This window comes from Coturnix japonica, chromosome 12 (genome assembly GCF_001577835.2).
Source record: "Coturnix japonica isolate 7356 chromosome 12, Coturnix japonica 2.1, whole genome shotgun sequence".
NCBI classification, from domain to species: domain Eukaryota; kingdom Metazoa; phylum Chordata; class Aves; order Galliformes; family Phasianidae; genus Coturnix; species Coturnix japonica.
The window spans coordinates 4,849,771-4,868,221 of record NC_029527.1 but is presented as its reverse complement, the minus strand read 5'-3'; the positions used below and the strand labels follow the sequence as shown (position 1 = coordinate 4,868,221).

At 42.7% G+C, this 18,451-nt stretch overlaps 1 protein-coding gene across 2 annotated transcripts in view; it reads left to right on the top strand.

Annotated features, from left to right (window-relative positions):
• BICD2 (BICD cargo adaptor 2) overlaps window positions 1-18,451 on the top strand; it is a 58,739-nt gene that overhangs the window by 27,116 nt on the left and 13,172 nt on the right. For both annotated transcript variants that reach the window (XM_015875270.2, XM_015875268.1), the window contains exons 2-3: window positions 7,630-7,842; window positions 17,305-17,457. In XM_015875270.2, the coding sequence (XP_015730756.1) occupies window positions 7,630-7,842; window positions 17,305-17,457 (366 nt within the window). The remainder of the gene's footprint in view (window positions 1-7,629; window positions 7,843-17,304; window positions 17,458-18,451) is intronic.

Below are 18,451 nucleotides of genomic sequence, written 5' to 3'. Positions count from 1 at the left end.
CCTTCCTTTCCCCTTCTTATCCTCCTCTTGCCCTTTACTTGCTCTTCTGTCTGCTCAGATGTGATATGAAAGCACACAAGTGCTTCTGCAGTCATATCCAAACGTTGGCCATGCAGTTCTTCACTCAGGAAATAGAACCTAAGTCCCGCATGGATTTGTTAATACGAGCTGTGGTTATTTTTTCCCTCTGCTGTGTCAGAGACACTTAACACTCCCGAGGTCTCTTGCTTTGTATGAAATCCAAAAGCTTTTTCTGATAAATGTGTTTCGTTACTTACATTTCAGTGTAGCTCTGAATACAATCTATCGCAGCTCTTGGGTAAAAGTAACGCACAGAAAGACACAGAGCCACTAATTGGTGACCATTTTTAATGCTTCTTAATAGCGTGGAGCGATTGCCTACCAGTGTCTGGTTTATTCTAAACAAGTCATGGGGAAGCTACTATGAATTATGCATGACAGCCTGACCCATTTGCAGGCATTTGTGGTGCAAGGCAGGTCACATGTGTTCCTACGTTTGTGATGAAGCCTCCTGAGTGCAGCAGTGCTTGCAAGGGCGATTGTGCCTGGTTTGTCTGAAGTCTGCCTATTGTTACCTCAATGATAATGTTCTAGGCCTAAGGTATCTAACTCTTACACTTCTTGCATGTCAAAGCAGTCTGTTTATGCTTTCCTTCCTTGCTTTCCCCCCCAAGAGAAATTATCACACTGTTTTTTGCTGTAGTCCCACACTGTGGTTATTCTTTTTGTTTGTTTCTCCAGGTAGCTGTCAGCTGGGATTTCTGTAACTGGGAATGCACATTCTATGAAAATACCAGGTCTTCTTTGTTTCTGCCAGCTCTTGCTGTGTAATTTTTGCCTTTACTCATTAAGGTGGACCTGACTGTACCGTTCTGTTGTTTGCTTGTGTGTTCTGCTCCAAGCCTTATTGCTGAATGAGGAACCAGGAGGGTTATACTGAAATGGGTGAGAGGAATTCCTGGGCTGACTCGGTGCTGAGGCTGCAGGTCTTGCCACAAGGATGGGCTGGGAGCAGCTCCCTGCCACGCCTGAGCTGCCATCTGTGATGGTAGGGAGGAGAAGGAGGGCTGTGAGGAGGAACTAATGCTGCTGATACTCCTCGTGCTGGGTCTTGTGAGCATGTCTAAATCTCCTGACTCAGGGGATGTCATGGTAACACCTTTTCACATGAATTCACTTTGGAAGCAAATAGGATCTTAGCTGCTTCAGCAGTTTCCACACCTGAAGCCAAACTCTGCTTGAGCAATTCCTTTGGCATGTTTAGACCCCTTGATTCACACCTCAGGGGGATCCTGCACTGAATCACAGAAGAACGTTTATGTTTGAACAAAAGAAGTCAAATACTGATGGTTTTCAATGGAGTGTGTCCTAAATTGCTCTGAGCGATTTTCACTGCCTTTTATGGGCTTGTTTTATCCTCAAACTTATTTATTTGTTCGTTTATTTTGTGGATCATATAAATAGAATATATATTAAGGGTGATGAGGTTGCTATACAGCCCCTTTCCAGCTGTGTCCAGTGCAGCAGATCTGCTGCTTAACTGTTGATTTAGCCCTCAGAACTCTGCAAGTGTCTGGCTTAACTAAGCTGACAGGCTAAATTAGGCTTTTGTCATCAATGCTTTTCATCCTAGCAGCAGTGCACCAAAGCAGGGTATTCTAAATATAGGCTTCAGTCTGTTTTTAACATTTTAAAAAAAGAAAACCCTCTAAATCATCTATGGAATGTCCCTCTAATCTTTGAGAAAGAGCACTGAGATCTTCTCAGGCACTTGGCATTTCTTCCTGCTGCACCTTGCTACTTCTGCTGTGTGTCTGGTGATGCTGAGGGCTGCCTGCTGACCCAGTGGGCAGAAGGATCAGGAGCCTGCTGCTTGGCTGCATGGTGGGCAGCCTCTGGTGCTATTTGGCTGTGGGTTTTGGGGCAGGGAAGCTGCACTGCCCTCTTCTCCTCTGCCCTACAGCCTCTGTATCTCAAAGGACATCTGTTCCCTCTGTGGTGCTAATGCTGCCACCAGCCAGGTGAAAGAGCTCCATTGTAAGAAATACACATCCCTTTCTTTTTTTTGCTTCCCTCAGTAGGGTTTGTTTTGCACTGTGACATTACCGCAGTGTCAGACATGCCATGGTGCCGTGGACAGGCTGCGGGTTGCCTGGTGCATGAGGGTGAGCAGTGTTGTGCATTGGCTGCGCTGCCCACACCACAGTTGCTCGTACAGCACTAGGGCAGGAGGCTCAGCTGCTGCGTACCAGCTGCCTTGGTACAGCTGGGAGAACAGAGCACTTGTGTGGATGAGGTGGTGGGAGGAGGAGATGGAGAAGGAAAGCACCGAGAGGGACTGAATCAGTGGGAGTGCAGGGTTGGGTTGTACTCCCAGCGTGCTGTGTTTGTGGGATGGGAGCACACGAAAGCACTTGTGTCATCATGGAATTTGGCATGTTACATGTCTGGCACCTTCATTAGAGGACACTGGTGTGAAGCTGTTGGTCTGGTGCTGGTCTATTAACTGAAGAATGCATATATGAAAATCTAAAATGAGAGTATGTGAATACATTGCACCAGAGGAGTGAAGACATTTAAACCTCTTTAGGGCACTGTTTTTACACTTTGCTATCATTCAGATTGTTATGGTTATAATGAATTTGTTATTACAAAAAATGTGCAGTGCTCGTTGAAACTGTGTGAAAGCATCTTTTATTCTGAATCTGATTAGAAGAAAAATGATATGCTGAATTGGCGCTAAGATTTTGCAATTAAATCCAGAAGCTGACAGTGCAGAAACATGGAACAAAAATTGGAGTGGCTTTTAGTGCTAATTATTCTTCTGATTTGTATTAACACATCCTGATTAGTTTAATGTTGATGAGATAGATATTGAGAATTAAAATGAAACTTCTAGGAGCAGAATTTGAAAACACAGGATTTCCAGTTTGGGGGAGGCAAATGTCAGTATTACTTGGTGCTCTTTGCAAAGTGCTTGCAAATGAAATTCTAGCTTGTTTTTGACCTGGCTTTCCTGATGAGAAATGCTCTTCAGAATGAATTTGTGAGCCAGGCTGGAACTCAGATTGCAAATGGGTTTATACACGACTCTTCAGAAATGCTGCGGTCTGTGCTTCAGAAGGCAGAGATGTGCCATACAGGTGAAAGTCCTTCAAAGCCCAAAGTTAGAGTGAGGCTGGGGGGAGAGGGAACCGAGCAGGAGATTGCCATGCAGACAGTGCCATATCTGCTACAGCTGTCATCACAGTGCTGTTACAGAATGGTAGGTGCTTGATTAAAGCATTTCTCACATCTAGCTGTGCGGTGGTAGTATGTGGTGTGAGAGCTGTGAAAGTTCATCTGTTCCTTCTGTCTAACAAAGCATTGCCCCAATGAATCAGGTCTGTGCCCTGGTTAGTCCAGCATGTTTCTGGCCAGTATCTTGTTGGTATTTGTACCATGGTGACCAGATTCTGTGCCCTGTGACCATCTTCAAAATTCAATATCAAAAGCAGGCAGTGTATGCAGGAGAGTTATTACTTGTATGCTATGGATCTTACCTGAAGCTTATATACCAAACATTAATATTGGCTGGAAACCTGTGATAACCAGAGAGCACACAGCTGTGTCGGCAGTCCTGGCTTTGTATTTATGTGAGTAAAACAATCTGATCCCTCCAGATAGTGAAATAACCAACAGAACAAAGAAAAGGGTTTGTACTGAGGAGTTCTGGGAACAAAGTGAGGTTGGGCACCTTTGGATTTATGTGCTCTGTGGTGGGGGAAATTAAGTCTCTAAAGTGTGTAATTTTGAAAACTGCAATAATAGCATTTTCAAAGAGTTTTGTCATCTCTGAAGCGAGCTGGAGCTTGCAGGTGCTGGATGGTGTGAATGATGAAATGACTTGGGTTTTGTATTTTCTTTTCCTTCTGAAAACCAACAGTGGAACAGGCAGCACCTGACCCATCCTCATGGGGTGCCTGGGCTGTGTGTGTTGGGTGGTCTTGCTCCCATGCAGCTGTACTGTAAGTCAGCACGGAAAGGTGCGGCTCTCAGTAAAAGCCTGGGGTGAAACTTTGTCTATTCCAAAAAGGCTTAAGAATATAACTTGTATTTACTTCAGCAACAAGATGTCCCTGTAGGCAAAGCTTCAAGGTTCTACCCGGGACTGTGATGGGTAGGCAGATAGAAGATGAGCTGGATGGCAGTTGTTAGTCTTACGGTACTGTAACATGGTTTCTTGCTTACTCTCATTGTTGCACTCTGACATGCAGAATCCCAGTAGCAGCCAGTTCTTCTCACAGCTGGATTCAGTGAGCTGAAAAGTATACTTTGTTTCAACATTATATCTCTATGTAGTTGTCAAACCTGGATGACTTCTCTGAAAGTATTGTTCAGTGTAACACGTGTTACTGTCCTGCTCGCAGGAGCCTCTCTCCTCTTTCCTCCTGTGGATGAAGAAGAAAATTCTGGACAAAGCCCTCAAAGCTTTAAAAAACTATATTAGCTAAATGTATTTTCTGCATTGTGCATTGAGTTGTTTATTCAAGTTCTTTGGCTTGTTAAACATGTGAAGAAGGACTTCTTTGTCTGAAGAAGTCAAATTGCACGTGTTACAGGGATGACACATACTGTCCAGATGCTGATTTGTATGACGGAGCCATGAGCCCCATTAATGTTTTCCTCCTTTTTTCTTAATCCTTCCAACCATTTATTTTAAAAGCTTTTTTCTTTCTTTTTCTTTGTTTTTTAATCTTGGCAGTGTTTCAGTATACTTCAGTACACCAATGATGACACATAAATGCGTGCAGTTTATCTCACAAACCTCCTTCACTGTGATATCTCTGTTGTTTATTCAGTCTTCTCGAGTGCTCACTTAGATGCAGGAAACTCCCCATCACTTTCACTGAGGGAGGTGTTGCTTCTGCTGTTTGTTCCCTTGTAACATCTCCAGGGGTTTTTCAGTGACTCTTCCCTTGGCAGTACATCTGTTTTAAGCAGCTCTGAGGCTTTCTTTTTCCCATACTTGTTCAGCATGTGCCTGGACATGTGTGCTAGATGAAGATGGGTACAGATGAAGTGCAGGGCCTGCAGAGGCTGCATATAGATGCATCCAATGCCTGGAGAGGGCTTACAAAAGTCTGGTAAAGAGACAGGAACTATCTTTGTTTGTTTTCTATCATCATAAAACAAAGCAAAAGGAGCTGTGCATATGCAGGACCTCTGGGTATGTGAAGGTTTATAGGCTTCATGCATATCAGCTAAGTCAGTTTGCCTTTTAATGGCTTGATTTTAAGCAGACCGGGACTGTAACCATGGGAGGTAATTGCATTGCCCTGTAATTTTGGACAATTTTGTTAAGGTTAAATTTCCTGTTCCGCCCAGGCTGTTACAATTATGAAAATGGCTGGTAAAATGAATGTGTTGGGTTGTTTGGAAGTACATACGGGAGAGATAATGAAGCATGGTTAAGAGGGTGGTTGTTTGGAGTTGTTCCGTTATAAATCTATGTAGATAGAGTTGTTCCAGGCTGCTGGCCCCAGCTGTAACAAAGGTGTCTGCTAATTTGTGCAACGTGACAGTACAGGCTTCCTGCGTGACAGCTGCCTTGTGCAGGAATAACAGCAGCCCACAAGTTCTCTTTTACTGCAGCATGACAAACTTGGCAATGACAAGTTAGACAATGCCTTGTTAGAGTATGATTTAATATACAGAGCTTACTGCTGTAGGATGTGAGGAACCAACAGTGCATAAAAACACGTTTTACAAACATAACTAAATGTTAATAGTTATATCAAACTTCCATTAAATCTTCTGCTTCAAGGCTTAAGGCAATCTCCAACTCTGTGAGCTTATGGGGTTTCTTGCACCTTTCTCTGAAGCATCTGGCATGAGCCTTTATAGGAGACAGGATATTGGATTAAATAAAAATCTCATCTGTTGTGCCAGTTTCCGTGTTTAAATAGTCACTGGCAGCAGTGGCTTTATGTAATGACGAAATCCTCTACGGCTGTTGGAGAGACCCAAGGCTCAGCATCTGCATCCAGAGTTGTAAACTGGTCATTATTCTGAAGAATTTGTCTCCTCTAGAGGAACTGCAAAGTTACTTGATTGAATCATGCTCTATCTGTATCGTCTAGCTGATCAGATGTGCCTTGAGCACCCTGAACCTGCACTGTGCTCTGCTGTGGCACTCCACCCACAAGATAATGATGCCGTTTCATCGGGCAAATGGATGCCCAGAGTCCCCTTCTCCATCTCATAGGTTTGAAATAAGTGTATGTCCATAGAAAACGCACATTAATTCTTTATGGAAAAATGATAGCGTGTTTGAAGAGGAGACTGTATGTTTCTGCTATCCCTTTAACATTTATGGGGATCTTAGGTATTAGGCTTTTAAGCTGCTTTGCTGAAACTCATTTGACAAGGACTTGCACAGATGGTGCTTTACTTTCTGTCTGAAATGTGACGCTTTTTAATTTCCCTTGGGTCATCTCAGTGAATCTGACTATACAATTTCTTCGGTGGGTATTTGTCTCCTGTTACTCTGATTTGCTTACCTGAAATAAAATTCTATCTGATAGGAGCAGCATATAGGTATCTGTAACCATAGGCTGAGCCAGCATAGTTGATCATCTGTTTCAGCTTTGGACTGTGCAGTAATTACCATTAATGCGTCTGGTCTAATACACGGAAGTAATGAAGTGCTGAAATCTGCTTCTGTTCAAAGCAGATTTTTTAGGTGTGTTGACAGTGTATTTCTGAAGAGCTAGCAAAATATGATTAACTGAAAACGTAATACGTGACTAACAAGGACTTTTAGGAGATGCCGATCTGTCCTTGACCTGGCTCAATGCCTGGTGCTAATGGTGGCCATGAAAACCTCCTGTATGGACATCTTGAAAGATGATGTGATGCCTGAAGGCTCCGTATGCCTCTTGGGGATAGGGACCCACCTCTAAGTCCCTTTGCTGGCACACTGCTAGGGATAAAAGCTCTGAGAGCAGCGAGCAGAGCTGGTGGGGTGAGCACATGCTGACCTACTTCATCCATGCTGACCCAGGTTAGCTTAACCTGGTTACACAGCAGTCTGCTAGCCTGGCTCACTTCTGACTGAAACCAATGTGTTAGCAGGTTTGAGGGGGTGGTCATCTCCAGTGGTGAGCAATTGAGGATGGTGGTAGGTTTCTTTGCTGTAGCTGCATCAGAAGGGGTAGATGTGCTCCCTGCCTGAGGAAAGGAACAGGCTGCTGTCAGTGGTTCATTCTTTGTAGAATTGAATCTGACCTAACTATATGGAATACACGCATGTGGAAGTTTTTGGTCATCTCAGCACTGTCTTTGCTGAAAGACATTAACTCTGTAGATGGTTGTTCCCTCCTACAAGAGTTTTTGTGAAGATCCATCAAAAACTATTGTTTGGGTGCTGCATGTTACTTTCCAGAGCTCTGTGTTAGGCACTTGATAGCATTTAAGTGTCTAATCCTAGAAGAGGAGAGTGTAGGGGAAAAAGTTGCATTGTCTTACATTAGAGAAACATGGGGTAAATAGTTCCAGCTATTTAAAAAGGAAGCTATTTATGCAAGGTCTACTTTAACTAACAGAAGACTTTTCTTATTGTCCTAGGCTTTTGGGCAGGCCCATACCAATCACAAGAAGGTAGCAGCAGATGGAGAGAGCAGGGAGGAGACCTTGATTCAGGAATCAGCTACCAAGGAAGAGTACTACATGAAGAAGGTTATGGAGCTGCAGACAGAACTGAAGCAGCTCAGAAATGTCCTTGCCAATACCCAGTCTGAAAATGAACGCCTTAATTCTGTTGCACAGGAACTGAAAGAGGTAAGTGAAGGTGAAGAATGTGTGCCATGGTTGGGACTGTGGTTGTGTTTTTTCATGCTGTGTAAGCAAACTGAAGAAGACTGTTGGGTTGGTCAGTACCTGCTTCACACTGACAGAATGGATTGTCTCTGCTGAGATTTCAGCAGGGCATCAATTTCAATCAAAGCCATTAATTCAACAATATGGTAAATCAAGGTTTCTGGTGCTGTCCACTGAACCAGTGTGTCACAGCCACAGCAGTTCTGAGCCGGTACAAATTCCCTTTGCCTCATTCAGGTAACTCCTTGTTCTTCTGCAAGATTTGGATTGTGTTCTAGGTCATTTGACAGTAATGTGGCTCTGTGTCCCAACCACCTTAGTACTGTTCATTCTGCATGTTGGTACCCTCAGTCAGAGAGCTGCTACCTTAGAAAATAGAGAAGCCTATGTAGGCTTGACACAGAGAAACTTGACATGTACTTTTTCTGCCCAGCCCTCCATACAGAATTTCTTGTAAAAAAAAAAAAAAAAGTATTTGGGGCATAGCTTCTTCTGTCCATTGATTTTCCACTTAACTTAGAAGGATGTGGAAGCATAACGTGATTCTGCAAGTGTTGCCTTGGATCAGTTGGAAGCATGTTTGGGATACTGTTGTGCCTTTCAGGTCCTCACAAAAAAAGCGAGTGGCTTTTGAGTAACACGTGGTACACCTGGAATTGCTGGAGCAGACACAAGTGGTTTTGACACTTCCTGGTGCATGATCTGTTGAGACAGGTCAGCAGGGTGGTTACAGATGATGAGTTCTACTGCTGTTATTAGCTAGCTCAGCAGATCTTGTGGCCTGGAAAAGTCACTGGAAGGAGTAATTGCTTCAGAGTGATTGCTAATTGCCAGGCCTTCTGGATCTTTCATGCTTCCTGTATGTCAGTGGCACCAAAAAAGATTTCATAGCTGACTGATTTGGTTGTTAAATCATGATGCAGCCATGCCCAAGTATGCAGAAGGTGAAAAACAAATGAGCAATTCTTTCCCAAGGAAGCAAAAGGTGCGTGATTATGTAAACTAAGGAAGGAAATACATTTTTTGTGTGTGTTTGTCTGCATTAGTTATGAAAAATAGCTGATGTGACAAGTAATCTCATTGTGCTAAATAGTATCTTTAAAAAAATAAAAAGAGTTCTCAGTAATTTATGTAGGGTTTTATTCCTTCAAAGGTATCAAACAAAGTATTTCTCTGAAATTGGCATTGAAGAAATGTACTTGCCTTTCATTTTCTTGCATTACGTGCTGTGTTTTCTTGATTAATAAGAAAATGTGTGTCAAACTGAAGGATACAATGCAGTTCTGTGGCCCTGCTATGCACATGGGACTGTCTTTCTCTTTCAGAGCTGATTTCTCACCTGTGAGTTCTAATTTTTAGCTGTTCTCTTCCCACCTTTTGATTTTCATCCATATTGATTTTTAGACTGTCAGCTTCCTCTTTTATTAAAAAATAATTATGAGAATTCAGTGTTTTTTAGAAAAAAAAAAGTAGTTGTGTGTCATTTTACATCCATTTGAAACAATCAAAATCTATTCTAAAGAAGAGGAATTGTGGAAATCCAGTTGATGTTCTTTGCAGGTATTCAAGGAGGCATCTGCTCATGACTCTGCTATTGTTGTTGCCCACTGATATACTCAGCAGAAGGATGTTAACAGTAGTGTTTCTCTTGCTGTAATGGCTGCTGCCTAGAGACTCAGAAATGAATTGATGCTGAAAATCAGGAGTTGGAGGGCTCCATTTGAGCACTGCAGATCTTCCAATTTCAGGTTTTAAAGAAACGTTAACATAGGTTCTTGTTCTTCTGACACTACGTAACTGTGCAGATATGCTTTTCAGTTTCAATTGGCAGTTGAGATTCCAGCGTAGCCTACTGTTTGGGAATTAACCTGGTGGCAGGCTTGCTGAGGATCTCTTCATTGTTGTATTGTAATTAAATTGCTCCGTGCCCATCAGCACTGCAGTAATAGGCTGAACCCTTCTCTGTTGCTGTGGCTCCTCATGACCTTTGTTATGACCTTGGGTTTGCCCCAGGCTTCAGGCTGGCAGCAGTGGAGGAAAAATGTCTGGCGTACACAGCTGTAATCTCCTAACAGATCAAAAATCAATAAGCACAATTAAAGGAGTAGCTGGAAGTGCTCTAATCAGTGAAACAATAGCTCGAAGTTGCTTTACAAAACATTAATTAAAGAAGCATGTTCTTTTTTCCATGGAGAGTGAAAATTTCCGCTGGGGTTTGATGGCAGCATGATTTTAAGATGCAGAAGCAGGGAGGTTGCTTTGTTTTGCCTGTGCTTGTCAATGCTTCCATTAAAGTAGGTGGCCCTTGGCAGTATTTCCAAGCAAGATTTGTTTGGGTCAGATTGGCTTTTTTCAATAAAAAGGGAAGAGCTCTTATTACTGTGCACCTCAGGACTGTAATGTAGTGTACTTAGGGGGGAAAAAACATCCTTGGTTTAATCTGGTAGTTTTGCAGCTGATGAATTGAGTCGGGATTTATTTTCAAGTCACATACAGATGGTTTTAAGAACATGGCTTGTGAGAGAATGTGGTTTAGGCAGAAGCACAAAGCACTGACCAGGGAATGTGCCTGCAGTATTATAAATAGCATACTGTACTGCTGCCCCGACAAATGTATCTGTTCCTTTTTCACCCTGTGTTTTGGTTTTCAAGTTTAGTTTGGATGTACTTTACTGGTCTGCCTTTTTGACCTTTTTTTTAGGTGAAATAAGTTTAGGGTGGTGACGCATCCCATGTACCTCCCAGCTCCCCATCTGTGCTCTGTAAGTCATTAGCAGATAAAGGGGGGGACACATTTTTAAGCAGCATCAACCGATTCTCTCTTCTTCTACTTCATTAGTTAGTGCAGCTACCTCATTAACCCCTACTGCTTGTTAGCCTTTGTGCCCATAGGAGCTGTCTTCTGCTGTTCTGAAAGAGCAAAAAAGAGAAACATGGGGCAGTTAGCATTGGCCTTGTCTCAAAGCTGCCTGCCCTCTGTGTGTCAGACTCGTACTGATCTGAGCTGTTTCTGATGTAGCCAAGTCTGAAGGGAAAATACTGAACTCAACTACCAGCTACTGAGAAGTCTCAAGCACTGAAATCCAAGCTGCTGCTTCTTTGTGTGCGGTAGCTTAGGTCTGGAAGCAGGAGAGGTGTCCTTGGTTTTCCATTATCCCAGCTGCAGGAACTGAAAACAAAAATGACTTATTTCAACATGTTAAATTAGTGGTTTGGATCTAGTTTTTCTGGGAATAGCTAAGGAAGATCATACTGTTGTAGTTATGTGGTCAGTAGCTCCAGGAGCAGAATTTGTTGGGTCAGTTTATGAGTTACTAGCAATAAAATTGATGGTGTCAGCACAGGCATCTGCTTCTAGGAATGGGATGCCACCACTTCTGCTGTCATGGTATTTTGCTTTTAAGTAGAGACTTTGGTGAAGAAGAATGGACACTTGCACTTTTTGTGTCTTACAACTGTATGTTTCTGGTGGTTATTCTAACAGCTATTTGATCTCAGCCATTTGAGTTCCTCTACTTCTTGGACAGAAGCCTCTCATGGGAGGAGAAACTAACATGGGGTCAAAGAACAGAGCTTTCTTCGTGATAAAGGGACTCTTAATGGTTTGCATGTAGAATTTTATGCAATGTAGCTTGAGTGTGATTTATCAAAATAATTATTAGGAAAATAATCCTTTTAATAGAAAGAAGGTAGTGTATTATTCTTATGTGGTCAACGGTTGATTATAGGTCCATGACCGTATAACAGGCACAGAGCACAGTTTGTGAGTTGGTTATAGGCCAAACAGTATCTTGTCAATTACAGGGATAACACTTCAGCATATTGTATTCTACTGGTCCACCCAAAGCGTGCCCTGCAAGGGAGAAGCTGCTGTGGCTTAAATACATTCAGAACAGCCAACCTGGTGGTGCTTTGGGCTTTTTGACTCCTCCTGTAGCTGAAAGATAACATCTGAGAGGGGCAAAAGCAATCTCTGGAAACAGCATTTAGTCACTGTTTGCTGAGGATCCAATTGCTGTGTCCCACATCTGTTTATTTCTGTAAGATACAAGCTAGCCATGACACACCGTCTGATGTTCAACTGGGCAAAGGGAAGGAGACTTCATAATTTAGACATGCGAAGTAATTGTATTAAGTCATCTGAATGTTATTAAAGTCTGCCCTGCTAACTGGTAAACAAGACTGCTGAAAGAATATCTGAGCTGCCCATGTCCTGCTGCTGTTAACTCACAGTTCATCACTTGGAAATCAAAATCACAGGCTGCGATGCAGCAGCAGCAAAGGTTATGTGTATGCTGATGTCCCTCAACATACGTCATCCTTGCTTGTCATCTGCATTCATTTGGTCCTTCGCGTGCCAGACGTTCTGCTGTGGTTTAAAAAAGTAAAAAATGAAATAAAAAAAATGCACTAGAGACATTTGTGTAGTCCTTGTGCTGAGCACTTTGATCTGGGAATGCTGAATGATCCTGTGGACAGATAGATGTTGACCATGACTGAAGCCGGGTGGGACTGTGCTGTTAGCACATGCTGCATGGGAAAAAGAAGGGTTAAGAAAATGCTCTTATCCAGAATTGCAGTGTAAGGCTTAATGTATCCATCAGTGGCACAGCTCCCTAATGCTGCTGAATGCTTGAGTGCTTCTGACTGCCCCAGAGAGCAAGAGCAATGCTGCTGCTTCCAAGAGCAAGTGCTAACCCATATACTTTACCCAACGTCCTTAAGCCCTCTATAGGTATTCTATAATATTACCACATTTTCCTTTATTTTGTTGTGTTTTGTATAAAGGAGTACTGCTTCTGTAATCCACATGTGAGCAAAATCTTTCATGTTACCTCTGCTGCTTATAAAGTGGTACCCTTAATTTAGATTAATAACTCCTTTGGGATTTACTTCATTAAAACTGTTTGAAGCAGTGATGGAGCTCTGAGCTAGTGGTTTTGAGGTGATTGTATCTCAGTAGGATTAGGTAGCATGAAGCGAGCACTTTACACATCCAGGAGGTGTGGCACTGTGGAAGTAGGTCACTAATATCGGGAGTAGAAATATAGCCAAAGCTTTTATCTCATAGTTTACATATAAATTAAATTAGCCAAATTAACACTGTAGGGATCCTCCAGTCTTTTGATATCTGAATTAACTTCAACATTTTGTTAATGTTATTTTAATTGTGAGTTGTTTCAAGTCTGACAGATCTGTGGCATCTAGTGCTGAAGGTGCATGGACTTTCTGGCATGATGCTGCAGTGTGCTGGTATGAATCTGCCCAATAGAGTGTCACTATAGGGAACAGTTAATGGAAACTCTAAAGCAGGCCTTTAATACTAGAGTAAGAGTCATGAGTAAGAGCATAAACAAGCGTCCTACAGATCTTGTAACAGAGAAGGGAAGGCTTTAATTAGAAGGAGAAGCTTGTGCTTTGGGTTATTGAAAGTATGTGGTCTGTGGATGTTTCTGACGAGGCCAGCTTAGCACTGGTGTGCTGTAGATGTGAGTGGCTCAGAGCATAGCATGGAGCAGCCCTCCAGTGCCATTGAAGAGGGAGTGTTTTGGCCGCTGGTTATCGTGATTAACAGAAGGCAGAAATCTGAAAGCAGAAATAACTTGATTGATGAGACGAGCTTTAGGAGTTATCACTGTGCTAGAAGTGGATTATGAAAATGCCAAGCCACGTTTGAACTGGCTGAGGAATAAGAGAGGGGCCCTGTGTCAGTGCACAGTGGCTTCCACACCAGCTCCTCATACCACCATAGCTCCTCTGTTGAGCTGCGGGCCTACTCTGGATATCCTTGCTTTCCAGCTCTGCCTCAGAGCTAGGCTAAGCCTCCCTGGCCCTTCTGCAGGGTGGAGATGACAGCTCCTCAGACTGCTAGCTGGCCTCCAAAGGGTTAAGCACATTCTTTGTGGCAGTGAAGGACATGGAAATCTGCCAAGCATTTAGATTTCAGATTTGAAAAGCAGCTGGAGTTTAACTGCTCTTAGCAAGCAGTCCAGTGCGGGAAGGGGGAGACTGTAATAATAATGTTACACAGCACCATTCATAATGCTATCATTAACTTTGGGCCAGTGTTTTCCAGCCAGGTTTCCATGCTGAGTTGGGGCCCAGAGCTGAGGTGCCCTGGGCCACCAGCTGCAGTCATTAACCCTCCTGTTACCCAGATGGTCAGGGCTTGGAGTATGTGCAGTACTTTGAACAGGTTGGTAGCAAACCGTGTGCTAAGCTGCAGGACATGCATGCTGCAGCAAGGCTGGGTGCTGACTGCGTAGCTCTACAAGAGTCAAACAGCCCCAGGATACACTGTGGTAACAGACTAATCTCAGATTTCTCTAACACTGTGCAGAAAAGAAGTTCCCTGGCAGTGTATTTCCTTGGTGTTGCAATAAACCCATCCTTAGTGTCACAACTTTATAAAACTTTGTTTAATGGTTTGCAAAAAATGGAATAAATCATGAGCTAAGTGCATTAGTGCTGGGGCACCACCCTGCTAATCACGGCTAAGGAAAGTCTCAGACCTGCCCATACTAAGATGCTTCATCATGGGGATGTTATGAGAGGACAGGTTTGGTACTTGTGCATTTTTGCTACTGGAGTTTCAACGTAGCTGTGTGTCTTCCATAACACTTCAGAGAGTGGTGTGCTAAGACAGCTACTGTCCTTTAGTTCCCTGCTTTCCATGGGAGGGTAAGTGTATTGCAAGTTGCGCCTATTCCATCTGTTCTTTCTTAACACTCATTATTTTCGTTCCCTGCAGGATATTTTTTGTAAAGTTCAGCCTGTTTGTGCTTAAAAAGACTCAGTGTGTCTCATGTGAATCAGAGCTCTCCAAGAGCCTCTCTCCTAGCCCAAATGAAACAAAACCCAGCAAATTCTACTTGGAATCAGGTCAGATTCACTCACCAAACTAGCTCCTAATGCATAAGGCTGGCACAACCAGCCCAAGTGTGGGCAAACCTCAAAAGAGGGAAGATCCATCTGTGGTAAGCTCTCTTACCATGAGCTGCAGAACAATCCAGAAAGCCAACACACGTGTTCCCAGTCTGTATTTAGGAGGTTTGTGTCATGCTTCTGAGATATGTGGCCAGGCAGAGCTGCCTCAGCAGCCTCTGTTCATAGTTCAAATTCCTGCGAGATCATTGGGGACAAGTGGTGTCCTGATGGGCTTTGAGCTTCTTGGGTGCTTCAGTCTTCAGGTTTTTTTTAATTCCTATTCCCAAAGTGAAGTGATATTCCTGAGAGGCACCTGGGTGATAGTGGTGCTTTATAAATGCTCTATTAATTGCTCAGGGTGGAGATGTGATTTTTTTTGTATATCCAAGAGCCTTGCCAGGCATGCCCTTGTCTTCCAGCTGCTTCTTCTCTCCTAACCTATGTTGTTTGGGGCACAGGAGGAAGGAGGGATCCACCAAGGCACTGCAGCAACAAAAAGTGATGTAATTGCAGTAAGGTTCTGGTTAAAATTCATCTCTAGGTCATCTCACCTTTTCTATGTACTTGAAGAATGTAAAACAGCACTTGTGAGAACATGTGCAGTGTACACGTGCCTGTCTTTAAATACATGAATACTGTTTGGCGTATGGATAATATAAAAATCTGCTTAAAAAGAAGTCTTCACTATAACATGAAATAGCATTGCACTGATTTAACCTTGCAGCTTGCAAAGCATGCGCATTTATCTGACAAGAAGATGCTAAGAGCAGAGTGAAGGTACAGTGAGCTAAACACACAATAAATCATGGTTATATCTTCCTTCTCTGCTCAGGAAACAAGGGGGCTATTTTTAAATCTGCCCTTCCTGTATGCATTGAAACAGTGATTTTTTTTTTCATGTGCTAGACAGAGCACGACAATACTTTCACATGAAATAATGAGCTCTTAGTGCTGCTCTGAATTAAACAGACAGGACTGGACAGAAACCCTTCTTTATCCAAACAAGAATGGCTCCAATAATTTTTCCAGGCACTGACCTCCGCAAAGATTAGGTCATCCATGGACAAACAGAAGCAAAGCAACCTGAATGGTGGCTGGGGAGAGAAGCTCTGTGGGAGGTCTGCCACTGAATTTGCCTTGCTCAGGAACAGGGAGAATTACAGAGAAGAGCTCCTAATTTGTGTGAAACTTGGACTGATGCGAGGGCCTTTTGCAATGCTAACAGTTAAACAGTTGGGATTATCGGGCTGGAGGCTCTTTCTGCCAAAGGTGAGAGGTCTCGGCTCTTGAAGAGGAATTCAGGGCATGAATTCATGTCAGTCTGTAGCCTTCAGCTGCCACAGTGTGGTTTGCTGTAGCTCTGAGTTTGTGCGGAGATAGAGCCAATACCAGCTCACAGGAACTTGGAAACTTCAGGAACGTCTAAGGCGGTAAATAACTCTGCAGCATTGGTTCTCAACCTACACTGTGCAGTTCAGGTTTCATTAGGTTCCAGCTTTTCTTTTTTGGCTAGAAGCTGAGCGAATCTGCCAGGGCGCTTCCAGGTGGAGTCACAAAGTGAGTCTCAGCCAAGGCTTGGTTTTGCAGTAACATTTTCTAACCTCAAAGCAAAAAACATCTGTATTGGAGGAACTGCCTGGATTATGCAGTGCTGTGGTTGAGAATCAGTAGAGAAACGTGACGCGCGTTTGGCAGACTTTCACTTGCATTATTGTTCTGTAGTGTCTCCTTTCAGTGATTAATGTTTATTTTTGCTTCTCAGTGTGCTGAGGATCAGTGCTCTTTTCTTCGTTGGTTAAAAATAAGCAGGCAAGTTTATATTGCCTAATGTCTGTCTAACATGAGAGGTAACTATAAATTAATTTGTCTTTGCAGGTAGTTCTGAGGCTGTGTTCAGAATGTGCCAGATTCAAGTCCTGACATATGCTCCAACCACAAATATTCCCTTTATCTTAAAGTTATCTATCAGTGCCAGTTGATACCTGTGCTTTATTATTTGTGTGTTCCTGCAGCACACTCACAAGGGAACCTGGACCTTAATTTATCCATTTGTGCGGGTACTATTGCTGACTTCCTTGTTTCTAACAATACAGAGAACACTAAAGGAATCTGAATTTATGTGGACTGTAACCTAAATAATTAAGTTGTCTGGAGTTATCTGAATCTCCTCTTGTGAAAACCCCTTCTTGTTTAAATATTGATGGAATCAGGCATTGGCTTCCAGTCTGACAAGATTTCATCTGTTGCTTATGGTCAGTGAGACAACATAGGTATGAATGCTGATTTAACCTGCTTGCTTGATAACTTTTGAGTCAAAGGAAGAGTGAGAATTTGTAAGAGAGGTAAGAAAACAGAATCTAGCTACTGCGACTGGGTTTTCCATCATTTCATTGACTGGGGGAATAGAATCTGATGGGTGCACGTAAGGAAAAATGAACACTGGAAATGTTATTGTGGCAGACCAACTCACCCTCACTTTGGGGTTTGCTTTTCCAGGCCAATCAAAATGTGGAGATCCAGAGGGCCCGCCTGCGAGATGATATTAAGGAATATAAATTCCGAGAAGCCCGTTTGCTGCAAGACTACACTGAGCTTGAAGAAGAAAACATCTGTCTCCAGAAACAAGTGTCTGTCCTGAAGCAAAATCAGGCAAGTGCTTCAAAATAGTGAGCATTGCTCTCGTAGCACTAGTTAATTCCTGTGTTGTAGAACGGTTCCATCTCCCTGTTTGAACAGGCTCTTCTTTTCTATATGTATATTATTTTTGAGACTATAAACTCAAAAACTTCAGTACAAAAAGTTCCAAAAGTGTTGAAGCCTTTTCTGATTGTGTTTCTGCACAGTTGTGAGGCCGTGATGCTTTATTTTGAGGTCCAAGTCCTTCCATGGTCTTCTTTCCTTTTTTTGGAAGCAGAATTTATCCATCTGTGCTTTGTTACTTGGTTCAGTCTTTTCCCTGCACTTTTCTTTCAATACTTTCTATCCATTCTCCCCTACCATGTCCACAACTGGATGTATTTCTGAACGTAGATTTATATTGCTGCTTAGTGCTTGCATTACCTGACTGGTTCTGTTCTTCTTCTCTTCTGGCTGCTTTCATTAAATGTGAACTGCAGATATGGTTACTCTGCACCATCAGACCTTATCTTAGAAGTCTCAGCTGGGCTATCTTCCTGATCTTGGAAACAAAACCTGCATTTTTGGAACAACTCAGGAATTTCCCTGAGTTATCATTTCTGGAGATAATTAAATTAAACACGGTCTTTGGCCCGATTCACTTCCTATTTTTATGCTTCAGGTCCCTGTTCATCCAATTGCTTAAGCAAAATTCAATGTTAGTCAAGAATACGGTTTAATATTCCTGAAATGAAAAGATTTTGAGGTCAGCTGTAGTTTTAATACAGTCTGTTGCAGTGAGCACTTAATACAAGTTGTTAGGTTTGCTTTTGTTTCTTTATTAATTCTCCTCCTGTGTTCTGACTGAAGGCTGCTCTACCAAGTGAGGCTGAGTGTACTTCACTTACTTCCATGTGAACCTTTGTCAGTGTTTACCTCTTTGACCTCACTGCCCAAAAGAAGGTTCCAGGTTGTTCCTGTTCTCACCTGCATATACTTGGTCTAATTAAGCTGACTGGGTGCCTTG